Raw genomic sequence first — 21,700 nt, 5'->3', positions numbered from 1 at the left:
TTTTAATTAATCACACATCTTACTTCAGTTCTTGCTGCTTAACCATGTCACCTGGTCATTCTCCCTTATGCTGTGAATTCCGGACCACTCATTGGATTTGTAATACACTGAAAAACAGGAAAATCCACATCAGCTCTAGTTAGGCAGGTCTGGTGGTGAGCCACCGTGTGGCTCCTTTTGTTGGATGTACAGTCCTCCAGTTCTGAGGGCTCTATCCAACAGTCTGACACTCCAGCCACCCCTGTGCATAACAACGAACATTTCTGCAGTGTCTCCTGGGGTAAGTTTTAAGCAATAATAAAATTGGTTTTATACATGAGATGTGACAGAAGCTTCAGCCATCTTTCTGAAGCCGACAACTACAAACCTACCTTCCAGAATTGATGGAAACTTCTTCTGCATTGTGTATCTGAAATCTGACAAGAAAGATAAATCACAGTTACTTTACCCAACGTATTTTAAGACAAATAACTAAATGCACTATTTTTCTAACTAGATTAGTTTAACCTAAATTTGTCTGACCTCCTTAGTTTACAGCCACCATTAAATAATGTGATCCAAATTTACTTTTTTTTTTTTAAATTGTATCAGGCTACTTCTATGTGCAGCCCTGTCATCACAGTGTTTTCTGAGCTTCTTCACAATTGTGATCACCAGATACAAGCTACAGATCCACAGGAAGCTGAGTGCCTCTCATAGACTGACTTGCAAATGAAAACTGGGAAAACTACTTGGTTTCCTTATGCAGCTTTAGGTGTTCACTGGATCCTTCTGTGAGCTGCTCTGGCAGCCTAGTAGAAAATCATGTAATGATAGCTTTATGCTATTTTGATGATTTACAGCAGCTCATAGAAGGATCTTACCTTGCAGAACTACAGTTGCAAAGGCGTATAGGATCTAGGCCCTAGAGCTGAAAAAGGGGAGATATGAAAAACCAGGAATGCTCAGCACCAAGTTACCAAGATAGGTCAATGCATCTATTCTCCACATTTGGTTTATGTATTTTTTTAATAAAAATGCAAAGAAAGATAACTTAGGTGCAACAGCCTGCTAGCATCTCTATCTGGGATAACATGCAAACTATAAACTGGTGCAGTTCAGCTTGAACTTGGTGTAAGACCACAGTACTGGTGAAATGGGTGGGCTTGCACCCTCTTGCCACCGCAGAGCTACTTTCTGGCTCGCCCTGCGGGTAGCAGGGCTGCCTGCCTTTTCCTGCTGGGGCACAGGTTTGTCACGCTAGCGCTGCACCCTGCGGAGCCCTGAGTGCAAAACAAGGCTGCTGCTGCGTAGAGTGAATCTCCTTGCAGCGATGAAGCTGGTGCTCAGCTTACTTTTGTGTTACCTACTGAGTCACAAGTTTGAGAGACTGAAGCTCGATCACCTGGAAGATGATGCTGGCTGCCTCATGCCAGCCGGGTCCGCTGACTGCCTGGGAAATGGCAGATCACGGAGGCAGCCAGACCTGACCACGAGCCAGGAGATCGCTTCAAGGGCTGATCGCCAGCTGCCCGCAAACAGGATTGATCAGTTCTTGCCTCATTTGCAGACAGCCTCTCCTCTTAAGCTCCCCTGTCGAGCCGATGCGGTTACTAACCCCAACGCACAAGGTTCAGCTGTGTTCCTGGTGGTCACGTCCTGCCTGTCGACAGTTTCCCCACGGCTTTGGTTTCATAAGAGTAAACCAGCAGCTGGGTTTTGGGGGGGTGTGTGTGTGTGTGTGCGCGTCCGTCCGTCCTGGGGGCCGCCTAACAACCTACGCAAATACAGGCCGAGCTGCTGACCCCGACGCGGCCGCCGTTGTCAAAACAGGCGCGCCGTGCGGTGCGAGGTGCTCCGCGGGCCCCGCGTGGGGCAGGTCCCCCCCGCCACGGCAGCACCGGCAGCCGCTCCCTCCCCCGGCGGGGTGTGACCCGCGGCCGCCCCGCCGCACCTTGGCTGCGGTCCATGGCGCGGTAGAGCAGGAGGGCGCCGAGCAGCCCCGCCACCTCCAGCAGCAACAGCCCCCTCACGACACGCCGCGCCATCGCTGCCGCCGGGGCACAACACCCTTCCGTTACCCGCCGGTAACGGCTGCACATGCGCAGTGCGCGCGCACCGCCTGCGGTTTGCGCGTTTTCCGCACAGGCGTGCCGCGCATGCGCTGTCCTTGCGCTCGCGTCCGGGGGGTTATGTAATGGCCGGCGGTGCTGCTGAGGCGCTGCCGCGCGGCCCGGCCGCTCTACTGCTGCCTGGGCAGGCGCAGGCGGGGCTGTTGCTTAGCGCGGTGATGGCGGTGGGCGCGGGTGGCGGGCCCTGGCCACTGCTGCTTCCCCTCGGCGGTCCCCTCTGGCTGCTGGCAGCAGGTTGGACTTGCCACCACCTTTCCTTGCTGCCCAGGGGGACCCACTGTCCTCGCCTCGCCGTTCCAGCTGTGAGCTGGCAGCACGTGTGGCCGCCACAGTTAAGAGGCCGGGCCAGGCCTTGCTGCCCCATGTTGTGGCTCTTGAGCAGGTGCCCCCTGTTAGGTGAGGGAGCAGACCTGCACTGCAGCGCTGCTCTCCTCCTGCTTTAACGGGTGGAAGAGCTCCTCTGCTCCCCTTGGGAAACAGCAGCCCTCTTGTCTGTGGTTCCTGCTGGGGGAAAATACAGCTAGATGCATAAGGCTCATGGCTGTTGAAAAGGGATCTTACTGCTGTCATGAGGATGTTGGAAAAGCCTGTGCCATGCAAGATCTCAGTATTTAATTGTCTTTTTAACATGAAAAGGGCATTAGTGCAGACTGACTCCCACAGCGGGTATTTAGAACTTCAAGTAGCAGCATCCCTTACCTTAGTATTGTTCATTCTGCTTTATGGTTTTGATTTCATTGTGTTCTATTATTAACTCTGTTTCTCTTAACTGGTATGGGGCTGACTTTATTCCCGAAATAAAACCTCTTGGGATTTTTCTTATTAGAGACTTTCTTTGTGAGATTCCACCCCCCCCCCCCCCCCCCCCTTAATGTTTATGTAATATTAGATACAATATTTTGCTGCTCATTCTTAGAGGGTGATTCATTTTCCAATTCTGTTTTCCCTAGTGGCTAAGCTTGCAAGTATTACTTGCCTGCAGTGGGTTTTCTAACTAAGTAGCTCTCACTCTGTAGAGTATCAGTGGACAGGATCAACCCAGCTTCCATTTCCAGAAAGGTGGGAAGGGAGGAGAGAAAGAAACGTATCAAATTCAGGGGAGGGCAGAAATAATGCCAAGGATTTCTACTGCGCCACTTAAAAATGTCTATTTAAAGGCACTGAACTGCATTAGACTAACAGTTTCACACCCCAAAGGTGGTAAACATGGCTGAGGATAAAAAAGCCTTTGTTGATGAGATAAATGAAGCATTGGCAAAGTCTGATGGGCTTACCTTGAAGGATCTGCTGTTCTCCTATCAGGGGACCCCATATCCTGTCATAGTGTGCAGTGCGGAAACGTTCCAAGCCCTGGAGAACCTGGAAGCCGGAAGAGATGATATGGTGCTGGTGTCCTACCCCAAATGTGGTGAATACTTTATAAATTGCTTGTTGTGGTCTACAATACTAAAACTAGTTAGCTGACACAATAAGAAGGAAAACCAGCTGACTGTGGTTGTACGCTGTGTGAGGATATTGGGCATTTCTACCTCAGTCAGAGGCAGCAGGTTTCTGTCCTGCTTTATCTTGATTAAGCAGTCTGTTGCATTGCTTTTTAATATGGTTTATGTTTCTGAAAGGAAAAGGAGTTTTACTGTTCAAAGGTATTTTTGGCTGAAGAAGTGAGAATGAAGTACATAATTTTTAATATATCAGTGGGACAAGACAACTCTGCCAGTATGATAAACTGTATTCTGAAAAGCATGTTAGTAATGTAGTGTAGTGTAGTCTAGAAGAGCAATAAAGGTATGCATTAGACTCTTTAAGGTGTAGAAAGTGACACGGCACAGCATCTTTACTTGCAAAATTGTGAGCTGTTTCTTGGCATTATTCAGTATCAGCATTGTTTTTTGTTTTGTTACTGCAAAACGGTACTAAGACATCCTGGAAGTCTAAATCTTTTAGTCAAAGGTTTGCAGAAAGGAGGAGAGGTGCAAGAGGAGCAGTGAAAAAAACCCAGACAACCAACTAGTTGATTCTGATCAGTTTTATTAAATGTCAGTTATGATGTGGTTACTTACAAGGAAAGTTTTGCCAATCTAGGAAATCCCATCCAAGCCTATGTTTCTTCTTTGAGACCCAAGCAGCAGAAGCTTAGGGTTGTCAGAGCAGATGTGGGTCCAGGGAAGGATTTTCTTGCACTAGCATGGTAGTGGATGTGGTCAAGGTGGGCTCTAACCAGAGAGTCCTAGGTCAAGGTCTCATTCAGCACATGGAATTCCTGTTGGCGAGTTCTGATCTGGAAAGAAATGGTGGTGTGTTTAGGGGCTTAAGCAATATGCCTGTAGTGTTTAGGGTGAATTTGTAGCACCTGTGAGACAGGACACTGAACAAAGAGAAGGAGAGGGCAAGTACAGGAGGGTACTGGCACAAAATGTGAGATGCACACCTTTATTTTAAGGAGCCTGTAATTCCGTTGGGTTTGGGTCCAGAGTTCTGCTGGGTTCTGAAGGGTCATTGTCATAACTTGGCACTGGCTTCGATTTCTCACAGAGTTTGGAAGAGTTCAGATGTGGAGTCATGATGCTGATTGCTTCTCACATTTAATAACTCAGTAAACCTCTTGTGCTCAGGGAGAGGGATCAGTAGATAAAGAAAGAGATCTCATACAGTTAATAGTGAGTGGTTTGTGCTGGGTCAGCAGGGGGAAATTTTACCAAAGGCCACTGCCAGTTGTTCAGTAGGAGAGGGAGTACACAGCTCGCCGTGGTTTGCCGGGGCATGCAGCATCCTGTTACCTGGCAGGCACTGGTGGAAAAGTGTGTATGGGAGGTTGCACGCAAGAAATGGGAAAGCAGGAGGGAGAGAAAATGCTGCGTTTGTGCAGTGCAGCGTAGTTACAGTCTGCAGGTAAATATTTTGGAATTTTCTCCCATTTGCTTTTAAACAGTGCTAAACAGATTTCTTGTCCTAATTTCCTATAGCTTGCGAAGTGGGGGGAAAAAAGGCAAGAGAGGAGGATAAAGAATGAAAAGGAAAGATTAGCTTCCCTGGTTTGAAACCAGAAGTTGCTGGGCTCCCTCTTGCCCCTTGATGTGACACCCACCAAGCCTTAGCGTCACCATGCTGTAGTGAAAATATCTCTACAGGCCTCTTTCCCTCTTGAACCAAGGGAGCTTGGTGTCGCTTCCTCTCCCAGCTTCTCGTGTATTTTCCATTTGCCGGGTCTAGATGGTCATGAACATGTCACATTGAAGGAGTCACATTGAAGCCCTTAAGAGTTTTGTCTCTCAAAGCTTTAATGTTGTCCTCATTCATTTTACATATTAAGGATTATGAAGGTTAAGTTACAGTAAAGTGTCACTACATAAAATGTTTCCCCTAGCTCAGGTGTGTGCAGCAGAGAGGAAAACTCTGACAGAGTGTGCTGTTGAGGTAGAGGTGAAGGATGATGGAGCTCAAGGATGCAGTACTTCCTAGGGACAGGTTGCGTGGCTGAGAAACCACAGGGGATTTAGAGACTCAGAATTTCAGGTTTAGCAATTGTAGCTTTTATTTAAAATAAAATTTGTGTTTGTGCACATGCAATTATTTCTGGGCAGATGAGGATGTGGATTTGGAGACTCTTAATGCTTTTGGCTCAAGTCTGTGCGTAAATGGGAGAGTAATATAAATGATACGCATCATACAGTGTCAGATATAAATATGATATTGGGTGATGTATAAATATAACATTTTTCTGCATTATAAGATGTTGTATGATGTGTACACATTGTATACACATTATTGTATAAATAATAAATATGAGATGTGTCAGCTGCTTCCAACCAAGCATCCTAAGGCACTTTATATGACATAGGGTGGAGTTACTCCTTTCTGGGAACAACTTTCCGCTGAAAGCATGAGAGGTTAAAGCTGTTTGCATTGTGCGTTCTTGGTTAGTGCCTCTGGCAGCTGCGTTCACAGGGGACTTGCAGTGTGCAGGAGGCGGCGGCAGCTCCACAGCTCCATCTCTGTGGGCCTGGTGGGAAGCCTGCCAAGTCCCTCCCCACAGGGACGTGGGGAGGGTGCTGCGGGCCCAGGTGAACACGCTGTTCCCTCCCTCTGTCCTGCCAGCAATGGGCAGAGCATCAGTGGAGCAAATGTGATCCCTGGAAACCTTGGGGAAGCAGGCACCACAGCACAGCTCCAGCACGACAGGCTCACGCTGGAATGGGATGCTGCATGGGGGAGGCTTTGCTGCAAGATCCCTTCCAAAGGGTCAGGGCGGGGGGAGGGATGCAGGTGTCCAGTGGGTAACAGCTCTTCCAGCACTTGTTCTGGCATGCGCTCTGTGGAGACAGGAACAGGCACAACGGAGGAGAAGCGCTGGCAGTGACATTGAATAGATGACTCCATTTTGTCCTTGACCCAGGGCAGCAGAAAGAGGCAGACGCTTTCCTTGGCAGAATGAGCGAAGCTCCTTGCTCCTTCCTCCCTTCTTCTGTCCAGACCCTTCCTGTGTGTTCTCTGTAAAAGCCAGGAAAGCTCCCTTTATTGTCTGTCACTGACTGTTTTATGCATGTATTAAAAAGATGTTAAGTGTATCGTTGAGTCAGTTCTGCCCACAGTGTTTTCCGTGTACCGGTTATAAGTGAGCTGAGAGGGTCACAGTTAAGAAGCTGAGGATCTCATCAACAGAGAACATTATTTTGTTTATAATAATTTGAGAGCTTTAGTGTTATTTGTCATTTGATGACTGTCTATTATGCTGAATTAAACCATGTAATGAGAAGGCTCTGACATCTTATATAAACCTATAACATGTTTTATTTTGTTCTCTGGATTTCTTGGTACAGGTGTGAACTGGCTTATCCAGATTTTAAGTGATTTGGTATTTACAACTATCTGGAGTAAACCTGTAAGCCCAGAAATACCGTTTATTGAGTGTGGAGATCCAGATAAATATCAGGTTAGTGAAAAGAAACTATTGAACCACTTAAAGTCTGTTGTTTTCCTTCCCCTGCACCCCCGCACACAAGTTATTAAAATGAAGTCATGCAGCAAGTAAAGATATTTCTCCTGAGAGGGGAAAAAGGATAATCTTGGATGACTAATGCCTTTTGATTAGGGGCTGTTTCACACAGGTGACTCACAGATCATTGCTGCACCCATGTAATAAACATGTTCTCACTTATGATTCTGTTTATTTCTAAAGAGGATGAAGCAGATTCCATCTCCAAGGATTTTGGCAACACATCTGAATTATGATTGCCTCCCTAAGTTTATTTTCACGAACAAAGCCAAGGCGGGCTTTTTGCTTTTTCCAAGAACAAGCCTCATGTCTCTGATAGTACCAGCATGCAAGAGTAATTTTGAAGCCACATCCTCTTCTTGCGCCCAGGCAGGTGGCACTGGGGGAAATCAACATGGAGACAGTGGCAGTCTCATGATGCCTGGGCTGGCTGAGTACCCCCTGCGATTTACAGCAGTCTGAGGGGTGCTGTAGGTTCACTTAAACAGAAACAGATCTAGAGGCTGTTGCAGGCTCAGAAATGGCTGGAGTGTCACACTTTCCTCTGTTATGGTACTCTTTTTCTGTGCACAACGGTGGTAGGAATGAATGTGGCAGCAGCATCTCTGGGACATTGACTGTCTTCTTGCAAAGAGTCACACTGTTAAAACGTTAATATTTCTGGTATTCGGTCACTGAAGAGTGGCAGATACATAGCACTTATGAAATGTACCGCAGATGAAGGAAATAATTGATTAAGGGATGTGGATTTTTTTCCATGTTTCGTTGGTATTTTTTCCTGTATGAGACAGGGAAAAATATAATGTGTGTTACAAAAAAATTTAATGTATATAATGTGTTTTCAGAAGTGTTTACGCTTCTCTGAACATTGTGGTCTTTTAGGATTTCAAGTACATTATTGCCATGCTTCGAAAAATGGGAGATGATTATAACAGCTGTGGTTTCCTGAAGGAGAATTGAACAGAGCTTTTCCTAGCAGGGGTTTGGCAAATGATTCCTGATAATTTCCCAGGTCTTAGGTAGTTATGGGACGGTATTCAGTGACCATAGTACAGTTTTTCCAGTTGCTTCTTTCTACAGAAGCAAATCTTAGAAGTGGTAACAAGGTCTTTATTGTGATCGCATTATAAATTTGTTTTCCATGCGATGACTAATAAAATGTTTTATAGCCACCAGTATGTTATTGATTGCAGAATGTTTGGTTTGTACTCTCATTTTGGTTGCCAGGGAAAATAAGATCTAAAATTGTTCATCTCTTTCTCATAGATACTAGTGCTGTTTTGAAACCCTAAAGATACAGCTGTTTCATTTTTCCATTTCCACAACACTGTGCCAACTGTCCCCAGTTACAGCTCCTGGGATGAGTTCTTCTCAGAGTTCATGAATGGGAAAGGTATTGTAATAGCTACTGAATATAGCTGAAGAAGCAGCAGAAAAAAAAATAATCTGAAACCAGCTAAATGGGGCCAGTGGGAAAACAGCTGTGTCATAATTAGTTTACTGATGGCCATACATCATGATAAAGGAGGCAGCTGAATGCCAGAATGGGGGAATGTCCAAAAGATGCTTTGCTTCTGGGTATTTTGGTCTTCTTGGCAGGGGTGAGGGAGTTGCATGGCAGCTTGACAATGGCGCTGGGTCAAAATTCTGCCGCTTAGTGATGGAGGAAATGCTGCAGATCTGAAATGGTAATGAAATCACAGTTTGTTGTCTTTGCTGTTTCTGCACACCTCATTAGCAACGCAGATTTTAGATTTAGGCTGATGTCTGGCTTTAGCTTTTAAGAGGTGTTTAAATGACAGTATAGTAACAGAGGGGAAGAACATAGTGAAATTCATATTTCTGTGTGGAAACCATTTATGTACAAAAGTCCAGAGGAAGCCTCTGTTGTTCTGTTGTACAGTACGGTACCATGGAAAGGACAAGCTGTTCCATTTGTTTGCCTTGATGTTGCATTCTGTTGCAATAGGCAACAGAAGGCACTTCTTCAGTCAGAGAGAAATAAGTACCCAGTAAGAACGGAAGGTCACACTGATGCTTTTTTCTCTTCCTTACAGTTGGCTGAGGATCTTACTTTGATCATGCAGTCACCTGGAACAAACACATTGAGGATGAGAATACTATGATCATGAAATATGAAGACCTGAAAGAGGTAAAGCAGATGCTGTGTACTGACAGGCAAACACATATGAGCCCATTCCTTGAAATCTGCTGAAATTAACAGCAAAAGGCACAGGTTTCTGAAAGAGCAAAATCAAGTTGATTTTAGTGACAAGTTGAATCTGGCTGTACGAAAGCTGAGCTCTGGTGTAATGCAGAAAACATACTGCGAAGGAAAAGATATTGTTAATAGATGATGGCAATGCACGTCCCAAGTGGTAACTCCTTTTTTTTGGAAGAAGCATATTACATGTCTCCCTTTCACTGTGTTGCTTTCAGAACCTGACTGCCAGTGTAAAGCAGATAGCTGGATTCTTTGGATTCTCCCCAATGGCAGAGCAGATCCAGTCCATTGCAGACAGGGCCACTTTCCAGGCGGTGAAGGATAAGGCTCAGGAGACTCATGGTGCTGCTGGCTCAGTTCTTTTCCGCAAAGGTAAATTTGTATTTTGCCAGGGTTGTGAATGGTAGCACTGTGTCTTGGGCAGACAGGAATTTGGGTCAGTAGATGGTTAACGTTTCTGAAAATTTTCAAGGTTGGGATTGTTTAAGAAGCAGTGATTGTGCTTCAGGACGCTGTCACTTGATTTCATCACAAGGGCCAGTACCATTTGGTACAGGCCTGTACAATGCAATTAGCAGAAGTGCCCTACAAGTAGCTCACCCTTCAGTCGTGGGGTGCAGTAAGCACCAGTTAAACAAAGTAGAGTTTTATTTTGGCTTCTGTGAGTACTGGGGATAGCCTGGCACTACAGAGTGCCTCCACAGATGTTTCTTCTTGGGTTTTCTAAATAACGCTTGTGATCACCTATGAACCTCAGTCAACAAGTGGAATCCAGACACTGCACAGATTGAGCTCTGTCTTTTAGTCATGGATCAAGCTAGAGTTGTAGACTCAGGCAACCTCAGACTGTGGGTTCTCCAAAATCTAGATTAAAGGTAGACTGCAGCTTAGGGCAGTGTCTGGTTGCAGTGCACAAAGCTCGCTCAGTTAAAAGCCAAATATTTGAACTTTCTGGGTTGGTTTCACAACTGCTGGTCATCTTTTGTGGTCTTCTGCAGCTGTACAAGGCACATGCCAAACCTATGAAGGCAGACCGGTAGCTTCCTGTGTTTGCTTTATGTTCACATTCTGTTGAGGACACCAAACACAAGGCAAACATAAGAGTATGTTCTTGGGTCAGAGATTATTTTCTTGCAGGGGAAAAATAAAAAAGAAAAAAATGGATTATCATGAAATATGATAATAAGAGAGACAAGGTAGTTTTTGTTTTAAATTATACTCCTTGGTCCTTAGAGTCAATATACTTTTCTTTATATTCCAGGTGTTGTTGAAGACTGGAAAAAACTTTTCACTGAAGCTCAGAACCAGGAAATGAATGCCAAATTCAAAGCGTGCTTAGAAGGAACTAAGCTGGGAGCAAAGTTGAAATACGATGCAAGGCCTGAATGTCCTTTACAGGAAAAACTCAGGTTCAGGCTGATTTTCATTCACTGTTATGAAATAAAATGAAAGCCAGGACAATATCTGATTTTAAAATTGGAAAATCCATGTAATTTGCAAACTTCTTCTGCTGTCTTAGCTTAAGCAAGCAATCCTTTCTCATTCAGTTAGTATCATTGACTTCACTGCAATCTCTTAAATGATCTGTAGCTCTTTGGCCTCACTTGGTTTTTAACACCGATCTATGATTTCATGTTACATGGTAGAATCCTGTGTGGAATATATAGGCAGTACTTAAACCTGCTGAAATCACTGGAAACGTATCTAGTATGTTGGAAGATTTTCCAAGAGATTTCTTAAAACAATTGTGAAGTGTCATTTTGATTCTTAATTTCTGGGTTCATAGTGTTCATATATAATTTTAATTTCTAAGTTCATAGTGTAAAATGAAATTTCAGAAGGTCTTGTAGTTGTCTTTTGCTACTTTCTGTGTGCTGATAAATGTGAAAAAAAAAGTAAAGGAACTCAGGGATGGACATTTTCTCCCCCTTCTGTCAATAATATTTTTCTTTCCTTTGGTAGTGTGAGATCTCATCCTGAGCAATTGAAGGAATTGCCTTGGACAGCACTTGCTTATGGAGGTTGGAGTCCCCCTCCTCGTGCTGGCTTGCTTTGTTGCTTAACCTCAACACAGGGTTACCCATGGGGGAAGTTGGAAACATATGTTAAGAACACCAGGTTTTGTCCATGTGATTGTGGAGACTCCCAAGCACTCACCCTGCTTTGGATGGTGAGGCAGGAAATGGAGAAGCTCCTGGGTGGGCAGGAATGTGAGGAAGTAATTTTATGGCATCAAGGCAGGAGGGTTGGGAACCATATGGTTGAATTGCTTGGAAGGAGGGACTATTTAGACATGAAAGAAGGAAGTGTGCTACCTGCATAACTCTGGAGATGGAGCCTTTGCCTGGGTTGTCTGGGTTTGCCTGGGTTACTTTATGCCCAACAGTAGTAGTAAATGCGATCTCAGAGGCAGGATGTGGATTTTTTTCTGGACATCTGTCTGGGAGCTTTGAAGTGCCACTGTCCAGAACAGAATGACTGTCCCTTGGTGGTGCCAGAAGACTGGTGTGCACAAGATGGTTGAACATTGAATGGTCTCATAAAGGGCTGCCTTTTAAGGCTGCAGTTTTCCCTTGGGAGGCTGGTTAAGCACCAATCTTTGACAGCTGGTTGTTTTCCCCACTAGAGGCATTTCTTTATCTCAGAAGGGAAGGACTACAAAGGAAAAAGTACTTGGAGAAGGAATATGTGGGTAGTGGGCACAAGGTTGCTAATATAGCCGGTAGGGGTGGTTACAGTCTTTCTCCTCATGTCAGCTTCTGTCTGAGAAATAATTGTCTTAAGTGTGTTAAATGACTTGGCAGAAGGAGTGTTTGTTACAACAGTGTTGGGTAGAGAATGTACCTTAGCCAGGCTGAAAGCTCAAGAATTGGGTACTTGAGGTATCGACACAGATAGACTCTGTTAGACCTGCTGCACACTTTGTTACCTGATGGTAAACACAATGTCACGGTCCACTCAGTGGACTCGTGATGGTTCGTTTTCTGTGTTCTCGAAGTGCAAAATTAAGGCGACCACACCAAAGGGGTTTGCTACAATCAAACAGTGAAGCTTTATTGTTTGCCTGTAAAGCAGTGTGCCGATAGGTAAAGAGGGTGAGAGGAAAGGAGAAAGTATAGTTAAAAGAGGAAAGAGGTCAATAGCTACCACCGTGGGTCCAAGGTGTCCCTATGGTCCCAGGTCCAGGCAGCGTCCCACCAGTCCTAACGATCATCGTGATCCTTGGTGGAGGAAGCTTCCAAAGTTCAGGTGCTGAGGAGCCCCTTTTTATGCCAAGTAGCACCCCTTGCTCCTCCTCTGTATCTCCACCTCTTGGCTCCATCGATGCTAATCGATCCTTCTTGATAATGATTCTCAGGCTCGTCCCTGGCACTGGAGAACAGCACAGCACTTTTTAGCCAAAACAGAGCCATCTTGCCTCCACAAGGCTTCCTCCTTTAGCTGTTATCTCCCCCCACAACGTTTCTAGAAGGGAGAAGTGGATAGCAGCATCTCTTATCCATTTGCTGTTTTCTGCCAGATGAACAAGTTGCTCAGTTCTTGTCCTTGCTCTGTCCAGGGCATAATGACCTTGCAAGCCTGGCATTTCCTAGGATCAGCAACTGCTTCTCAGGCAGGCTGCTGCAGACTCATGTGAAGATGTTAGCCTAACTTTCAGAGTCCATATTCCTGATGACAAGGTTGAGACAATGCTGTTTTTTGGACCAACTCTACACTCAACAAACTCCAGTCATTCAGTGCTGATGAGAATCCCTTTCTAAAAGTCTACCAGTGACAAAGGAAAGATTAACTTCAATGCATAGTTAGGAAAGTCTTGTCATTTTGTAGTCGGGTCTCCACAAAATCTTGTTTGTCTGTCTTTCCTGGCATATTCCCCTTTTAATTTTCTTCTCCTGTTCTAGCTGTGTTTGCTGTGTCAATGGAAACTGGATACAACTCACTGATGGTGCAAAAAACCCTTCAGCTGTTGGTCCTTTAGGCTGACTAGCAAAGACGCTTGTGCTGCAAAGACTGGCATTCACATGGTGGGAAGAAAGGATCGATGCAGACATGAATTTGCTTTGAAAATTAACACCTCTAGTAATGGCCATTTAAAATAAGTAAATCAAAAAAAAGGGTACCAGTGTGGATTGAAGAGCAAAATAGAACACACAAAACCAGAATGTATCAGAATGAAGTGGGTTAATATCAAACAAATGAAAGTTTCAGGTTGCTAAAGCTATCTCAAACAAATCTGAGGTTCCCAGTAAGCTTTACATAGGCACTGGAAAAAGCAGCGGCATTCCGTGGCTGTTCACCTCAGCTGTGCATTCCGCAGCAGTACATCAAGATCATTGCTAAGCAATTAGTAAAAGGAAGTTCAAAAGGCTTTGGATGAGGATGAGGAAACAGGAGCACTACTTCTTATTAAAGTAGGTTGCCTGAATTACTGGTAGATCAATAATAGTCAGCCTGTCCATCTAAACTGAGGTATTTCTCAGTTTAAGATTACAATGATGTATTCCAGGGCAGTTCAAGAGAAAATCCTAACTCAAAATGCTAAATGGGCTACTCTTAAATTTTTACAGCTTTTGAGCAGGAAGGTCATTCAAGCTGAGCTTGTTTAGTCTGAGGGAATATTTTATAGGTGACATTCTTAAATTCCTTCAGTCTGATCTGCACATTCTTCTCAGCACATATTCATGTACTCAGTAATTACCATCTAATGATGAGCATTAAAGAACATCGAGTATAAGACTAGTGAGTGTGATGGGTGACTGATTTTTTTGTAGCTTTCTGTGTGTTGTGGGTTCGGTTCTGTTAAAAATGATGTGGTGGGGTGACAGGGAAGAAAGCAAGATATAATGTCACCGGAGAAAGGGGGAATTTGTGCTTTCCTCAAGCACTTAAGTGCATTCAAGATGAAAAAGCGCTGTGAAGTGCGTTGAGATGGTGGCACTGAAGGTCAAATCCAGTAGCCCACAATGATTGCAGCTATTGGCAGCTGCTAAATTAAACAAAAGTTTCAAACCCAACAGGAAAATGAAACTCCTCATTGTGGAAAATCACCAGTTGTGTATTCTTTCAGCCATACATATAGGGAGCAATATTTTCCATTTCTGTATTTTATACTTTATATACGTTTTCACTTTCATACTTTTCTTTTTATTACAGTACTCAGCAGTAAAACTTAAAATGGTATTTTTGACACACAACATTTAAGTAATATGTTGGATCATTCAGCTTCTAAATAAGAGGTTTTTTCACTCCCTGACCACAGTTTTGATTTAGTTTTTTTCTGTATTTGTGACCTGCTTCACACTTGCCATTTTCCAGCAGTTGTAGGTATTTACGATGTCTACATTTATGGTAAGTGGTAAATGCAGGTCTATTAGTACATCTGTCACCTCCATTTCCCTTATGAGCTGTTCAGTAACAATCATAAGGTGGGAAAGTATATTAAAATGATATTGAAAAAGAGAAATTGGATGTCTTCTTGGAAAAGAGGAGCATAAATTTATCTTTTGTATGCAAGAGATGGCTCCCTTGTGTGTTCAGAGTGTCAATAACCCAACCAAAATGGAAAATAATTCTGATACTGAATTATAATAAGAGTAAAATGGGATCCAAGCAGACAGAACTGAGCTCAATTTTCTCATTTACAAAATGTGAACATTTCATATTGCAGCATTATGCAGTACATTAATTGGAAAGATAATTAATGTTGAATTACAATAGAAACGCTGTAAAAGTACAGGGCATGTATGACATCCACAGGAACATAAATTTTTTTTCTGAGGATGACTGGCTATTAGAAAGGATGCCAAATGGATTTATAATGAAGGGGACATGAAAAACAGTCATTGCAATCTTGTTATGGCAGCAAATGCCTGGACTTGTATTCTAATGGGTATTTTTGTTAAAGTCCTGACACTGGTCTGAATTTTGGCCAAATGATCACCTTTGGTGGGGATTGGCACCTTCTGTTTTACTCTTGACACACTGCAGAGCTTGGCAATGTACACTGGAAGTGTTGAAATGAGACTGGTCCATGTCTGTTACGGATGTAAATATTGTCAGGAATGATGCAAAGGAGGGAAATAGAAAACAGCAACATTATGAAAGAGAGAATGCTGTAGCACTGTTGTGTTTGAGTGCATTGCTAGAGCACCCTGGTAAAATTTACGTTCAGATATTTATGGTCATGGATACAGTTGTTCTGTATTGCTGATGCACTTTGTAATACTTGTAGATGGGATAATGTGAGGTATTAGCTGACAAAATACTCAGTTTGCATCTGAATGGAAAGTTTTTCCTATGATCATTTGGCTTCTGCAAAAACTTCAGAGGCTTGAGGAAGAGAGAAAATTAGTCTTTGTGCTTAGAACGTGAGGTAGTCAGAGCAGTCAGGAAATAAAAGGAGGCTGGGAAACTGGTGTCTTGGGAGGCTTGTGTACTTGTGAATAATATAAGTTTATTGACATATGCTTGTGGGGTCTCCAGTGAGTTCCCTGCTGTTCTGCATTTTACAAGCCAGTGAAGCGTTTTCATTACTAGAACACTCATTAGCGTTCCCCTAGCAGATAAAAAAGTCATAGCTTCATTGTTCTGTATTTCTGATATACCCCAACAAACAATGAAAAAAGGAGCACTTATATTCCCACTTCTTCATTTCTTTTCAGCAGGCACAGAGAGTGATCAGAATAACTTCTGCAGATGACCGGGCTGGTCTCTTCTTTCATTCTTTGGGCAAGCATTTATGCTGACTACAATTTTAATTTTTTTCCAGTCTCCCAGCACAATCCACCCTGTTTTTTTTCCTGGTAGCATGGAATCTTTTTTTTCCTGACTGTGATTTAGAATACTCTTTCATTTTCTTCTTTTTGTTTATTTCTTTTTTCATTTTTCCTAGCGAGCTGCTGTGTTTGTCTTCACTTGCAATGTGTAAGCTTCTGAACACCTGCCTTCCTGGCTGCCGTGGTACCACAGGCACGGTCAGCCATTTGTACATCACCAGAGAAGAGTTACCCTAATGTGATGCTGAGGGGATATGAATAGAAACTTTATGCATTGAGGCCATGAGGTGGTGAGACTTTATGCTCCCAGGCGAGAGGGCCCCTGGGGGCTGGTCTGCCTGTGCCCAGGGGAGCTGGGGCATGGCCTGGTGGAGGCTGCCTCCACCAAGGTGCTGTTAAATAGTCTCCCCATTAAACAGGGTGGCCCTGCCTCAAGAGGACTGGACGTTAACTGGAGTAGGACAAGGAGTAGCGGTGGAGACTGGGCTTACCTGCACCACAGTCCCTGCAAAATTGGGTAGGGACACCTGGCGTTGTTATGTCAGATGTGAGCCCAGGGCCCTCACCCTGCTGAGGGGAGGTTATGGAGGGAAAAACCCTCTTGCCTCACCACAGGGGCAGTGGGAAAGTGGGGTCTTCCAGGGCTGCCATAGCCCACCAGACCGGGGCTCTCCTGCTGCTGGAGTTTTCTCTCTTGGGCTGCCCAGCGCTACACAACCTGCTTTTAAATGTGAGAGGAATTGTTATCCCGTGTCTCTGAGAAACTCAGCTCTCAGCCTGGCCTGTGGCAAATACACGGGGAAGTCAGTTCCCCTCCTGGTGACCAAAGAGATCTTGTGCCAGCCTGCCTGGTTGCAGGGTGGTGGTAAATGCAGTCCCCCATGCTCTCTAAATCCCAAACTCCTGAGGATTTTCTATCAGTGAAGCCTGTCTGTGGTCTTACCAGGGAGAAGAAACATGGCGTGGGAGTATGTGGAGGAACGGGAGCACACAAAATGAGCGGGCATGGAAAGAAGAATGTCTCTGGAGGCTGTATGTCTTTGATGAGTGTGTTCCCCATACAGCTGGAGATTACATTTGGAGCAAAAAGCCCTGGGGAAAGCCACCTGCATGGTGATGCTGGAGGGAAGTGTCTGTGTGCTGCAGACCCTCAGCAGAGCAATAAACGTGTCCAAGCGCTGGGGTTTGCTCAGGCCTCCTGTTGTCGTACCGTGGAGCACAGTATTGATGGTGGAGGAGTAAACAGGGCAATAAACAATCTTTCTGCGGTTGTCAAATGCGAATGTCTCTGTGGCACTTAATTGCTTTTGCAGGCCTTTTTATGCGTCTCTGTCCCCTGTGCCCTGACTATTGCCATTTTAAATAAGCAATCTGAAGCACAAGAGACAGAGTGTATTTTATACATGGATGATTTCAAAGTTTCTATGCAGTGGAGGACAGGCCCTCTAGGGCTCTCTAGTGTTGCATTTTTCACTGCCAGTGTTTTGAATGGTTTATGATATAGGGCCATACAAGTGCTTTGTCCACAAATGAATTGTGTGCTGAAAGCCCAAGGGCACTGAAAGAGATGAAGAATGCATTATTATAGAAAGACAACAATGTAATGCAGTAGAATAAGTATCATTATTAACTGCTGTAAATACAAAGCTATTTGCCGGCATGACAGACCCTCTAGAATAAATTACAGAAGTAGCTTGAGTTTGCTTCGGAAGGAAAACTGCTTGAAGTCCGGAATTAAGTCAAAGTCACTGAGGGTAAAAGGAGAAGATGAGACAGTGTTAGCTCAGGTACAGTGATGCTGCAGCCTTTCGATGTCACAGAAGTGGAGATGGATGCTGACACACCACAGAAAGTGTATCAAAGGAGTCAATATGGCAAATCGCGTTCATTGAGTAAGGAACAGTTCAGTTAGAAAAAGAAGGAAATGAAACCAAACAGAGCATCTCACTGTAAAGGAGTGAATGTAAGTACAGAACAAATTGGAAATAAAGAACCCAAAATTTAGGCTCACCTTGGGGCAAGTTGAGCTCCTCTTGCTTGCGGTCCCATGGATTACATTTACACTTATTTACATGAAGTCTTGTTTTAAGATATGGAAGCCTCCAGGACCGAATCCTGCTTGTTGCCTCTGTAGCCCACCCATGGCAGCACATCTCTCCCCTGCAGGTCCCGCTGCACCCCATGGCCGCCCTGCTGTCCTCTGAGGCAGCACCAGGTGTGGTGTCCTGGGCATGGGACCTACTGAGATGTTTCAGCGATTTTATGGTGAGCTTAAAGAGAGGAAAGGAGCTTGAAAAGACACGCATTGAATTTTTCTGCATGATTTTCCCATAGACATGATGGCCAGGCAGGAGTAATCTGTAGCCTCGGAGCTGTGGAGCCATGATTACTGCAGTCCCAAGGACTTGCGTTAGCAAGGGCCACAGGCCAAGTTCATTGACTAACACAGTCATTGGACCACTTGCACGCTGTGCCTCCAAAAGATGGTATAGACATTGACAAAAGAGGATCTAAGAAAGCATTTGCATACATAAAACCAGATGTGTTTATTTAAAATAGCACCCTGAATTGTCTGCCAGAAGGGCTGTTTTGAAAGAAAAGCGTGTACTAATTGCTGGAGGCTAAAGGGAAAGGTAGATGCTGGAGGCTAAAGGGAAAAGTAGATGCTGAAGGCCAAGAAATGCCTTCAGGCTCTGCATTCCAGCTTCCTGCCTCTGCCTGCTGCTGGGGTGAGGGAAGGTGGGTTTTCAGATGTGCTACATTTTGTGGTCTTTTCTAGCAGTTAGCTGTGGTGATGTCTGCCCTCCCTCTGCTGCTCCCATTCAGCGTGCCGGGCACTGTGAGCCTTGTTCTTGGGTGCTTTACCTCTCTTTAACTGTACAGGGGACTTCAACTTGCCAAGCTGGGCTGCTTGGTTTGTAGATCGGCTGCTTTCAAGTTGCTGTCCTCGAGGGGGCTGTCAAAGCACGCGTGTTGTTCATTTAGTTCTTTGGTTAGGACAAGTGGCTTTCCCTAGCAAGTAGCTCTTGGTGTTTACTCTGGGGTGTTGTAGTTATGGCTTTCCCCAAGGAAGCTGCCCTGAGTGACTCACTGTGGGATGGGGAGAGTGTATTGGCTTGCACTGACAATCTTGTGAGTTACTCTGTGGGCTCTGGAGAGCGTACACCAGGTCTGTCTTCTTGCTATATTTCTGTGCTGTCACAGTGTTTCCATATTGCTTCTGTTTCCACCGAAAGCCCAGATTGACTAAGTTTCTTAATGACTGTGAAAGAATAAGCATTTGGGCTCATCATGCTGTCTGGCAAGGGATATGCTGCATTGCAGGCTTATATGCTGATGATGCCGTCATCTTGTGTCTGCAGTCAGGCAGGAGGTGCCTGCTGAAGCAGCGCGGGGCTTGGCTTTCTGAGGGTATGGAAATCGTGTAGTCTCATGGCCCAGCCTTTACCAGTGCTTGTGAAGTGGACCTAACGGGTCTCCAGTCTGGGAGTACTTTTTATCTCTGTAGCCAGAGCTGCCTTTAGGCAAGCGGTGGATTAAAGATGGGTGCTGCCAGGTGCCCCTTCTATGGTTAAGGAAGCCAGGGCATCCTTGGTGTTTATAGTATAAAGGTGTCAGAGATACCAGACAGTGTCATGCTCTTCTGCTGTTCTGCTGGCAGCGGTGGGCTCTGCCTGGGTAGTAGGGATATGGCAGTAAGTGTACATGGCACAGTGGCAGCCTCTTGGCCTGCGTGACTGTGCCGGGTGGAGTGGCCATTTGCCCACCGCTGCTGAATGTGGTGGGACCCAGACCTGTGTGCTGGCTGAGAGCCTGAGCGCAGCCCCTCTGAGTGACACTGGTGCTCAGAAGCGTGACGTAGAGGAAAGCCAGGTCCCACAGCATGAGTCCCATGGGCTTGAGTAATCCAGCTTGCCAGCCTTGTGGCAAATCGTGGCCCAGTGGCCAAATACCATGTCAGTATATCCTGAGGTGAACATGGGGGCTAAATGCTTGGTGCCATAGGGCTGATTGTGGGCATACTTCTGGGCACATGTGTAAGTGGCTGCAGTATTGGTGCAGTGGAAGAATAAAGCAGTGGATGAGTTTGTTTTGGGGATGATCTGGAAAATGGTGGCTGCTATTTGCATATTTAAATATTGATACGTGCACTCACTAATCTTTTAGTGGTAAAACTGAGTGTAATTTTATTGTGTTCTGGGGTGATTATATGTAAATCACTCCCTATTAGAAATGGTTGTTTAGAGTTAAGTGAAATATTATATTGCTGGAGTTCTCAGACTTTTGCTAACTTATATGAACATAATAGTTAGTTGGCATTTAATTATACGTGTAACTAATCCAAGGCAATACAAGGTTTTATAAGGATAATTGGTAAGTTGTCATGTAGGTAGTTTCTCTAAATGGCTTCATAGCATTTAGAAGGACAAAAGAAATTGCACATAAATAATAGGTTATTAGAAATAAATGGGTACGCAATTACTCATAGCATGAGAAATGGACAATTCAGCTCACAATGGAATTCTTCAGAACGCTACAGCTACAGTATTTGCATAAAACAACATCTGAAATTTGCAATTCGCTTTGTTTCACGTTTAGAAAGCCTTATGTAATTACTACAGCAGTCCCCTTTTGAAGAAATCCATTGTAATTTGAATTGTGTTAATTCTGATGCTGTGAATAATTGGTCATATGTTCAGTAAAATTAATTTGGTTTTTTGGCCCCTTAAATATGAGTGAACCATCTTGTGGGGGTACATGCTTGACATCTTTGTAGACATTTTTTCTGGTTTATTCTATAAAGTGGTATAATTGATTCTTTAATTTGGAGCTAATTTGGGCATAGGGAGAAAGTTGGGATCTATATTTGGCTTTGGAGAGTGTAGCTGGATGGTGGTGATTGTTACAGCAGAAAAAAAACCCTTATTTTTTCCTTCTTTGGACTAAAAATGTTATCTGAAATTAAGTAAGAGAAGAGCAGTGCCACATTCTGCTCTCAGGTAAATGCTTTCCTTAGAAACATCTGGTGTCGTGGCATCGGCATCAGTCTATTGGGAATGAGTTTGACCTTTTAAGTGCTCTCCCATGTGTACTGGAAAATGCTCCAAGTCCCTTTCTATTGAGGGCAACAGGAGGGAATTCATATTGTGCTCTTGTTTTGTGCCATGGGAACACAGTCGGGTTGCTGAGGGGCTGGCACTGGTTTAGTCAGTAAATATTAGCTTCATTCTATCTGTTTGATTACCAGGTTCAGTCAAAAATAATATACGAAAACACCTATCAAAATGCCCTTTAGCAAAACATGGCATGATCCTGCCCTGTAAATGTCAGATTACTGTTTGTATTGTGTCAACCCATTTCTCTGTGCAGAGTAAAAACAAGAAGCTCGATGTATTTTCACACCATTACAGGAGACATGCTGAATTGCAGGGAAAATCCTGAGCGACAGTAAAATCTCTTCAGTTGTACGTAATTTCTTCACTTCTCTCAAGGCAATAGTCCTGGGAATGAAGCCATCAGCATATAGGTACTGTCAGATGTTGTAGGATATAAGGAATGAATTGGAATCCTCCTTTGTTCTTTACACTGCTTTCCC

At 44.4% G+C, this 21,700-nt stretch overlaps 2 protein-coding genes across 2 annotated transcripts; one reads left to right on the top strand and one right to left on the bottom strand.

Annotated features, from left to right (window-relative positions):
- Positions 1-16: 16 nt before the first annotated feature.
- CEBPZOS (CEBPZ opposite strand) lies at positions 17-2,027 on the bottom strand. Its single transcript, XM_086482327.1, has 3 exons — positions 1,934-2,027; positions 372-416; positions 17-107 (listed from the first exon to the last, which is right to left on the bottom strand). Exons 1-3 carry the CDS (start codon positions 2,025-2,027, stop codon positions 25-27), a joined length of 222 nt encoding a protein of 73 aa, XP_086338453.1. The 3' UTR covers positions 17-24.
- Positions 2,028-3,317: 1,290 nt separating this feature from the next.
- Positions 3,318-10,777, top strand: SULT6B1 (sulfotransferase family 6B member 1). Its single transcript, XM_009950091.2, is given in 7 exon segments — positions 3,318-3,519; positions 6,929-7,041; positions 7,288-7,377; positions 8,371-8,497; positions 9,162-9,256; positions 9,544-9,700; positions 10,590-10,777. Coding segments are annotated over 7 exon segments (972 nt in total).
- The last annotated feature ends 10,923 nt before the right edge of the window (positions 10,778-21,700 follow it).

The sequence above is a fragment of the Leptosomus discolor genome, chromosome 2, assembly GCF_034619465.1.
Source record: "Leptosomus discolor isolate bLepDis1 chromosome 2, bLepDis1.hap2, whole genome shotgun sequence".
NCBI classification, from domain to species: domain Eukaryota; kingdom Metazoa; phylum Chordata; class Aves; order Leptosomiformes; family Leptosomidae; genus Leptosomus; species Leptosomus discolor.
Note: the sequence above shows the minus strand (reverse complement) of the source record. Positions and strands in the feature narration are given on the sequence as shown.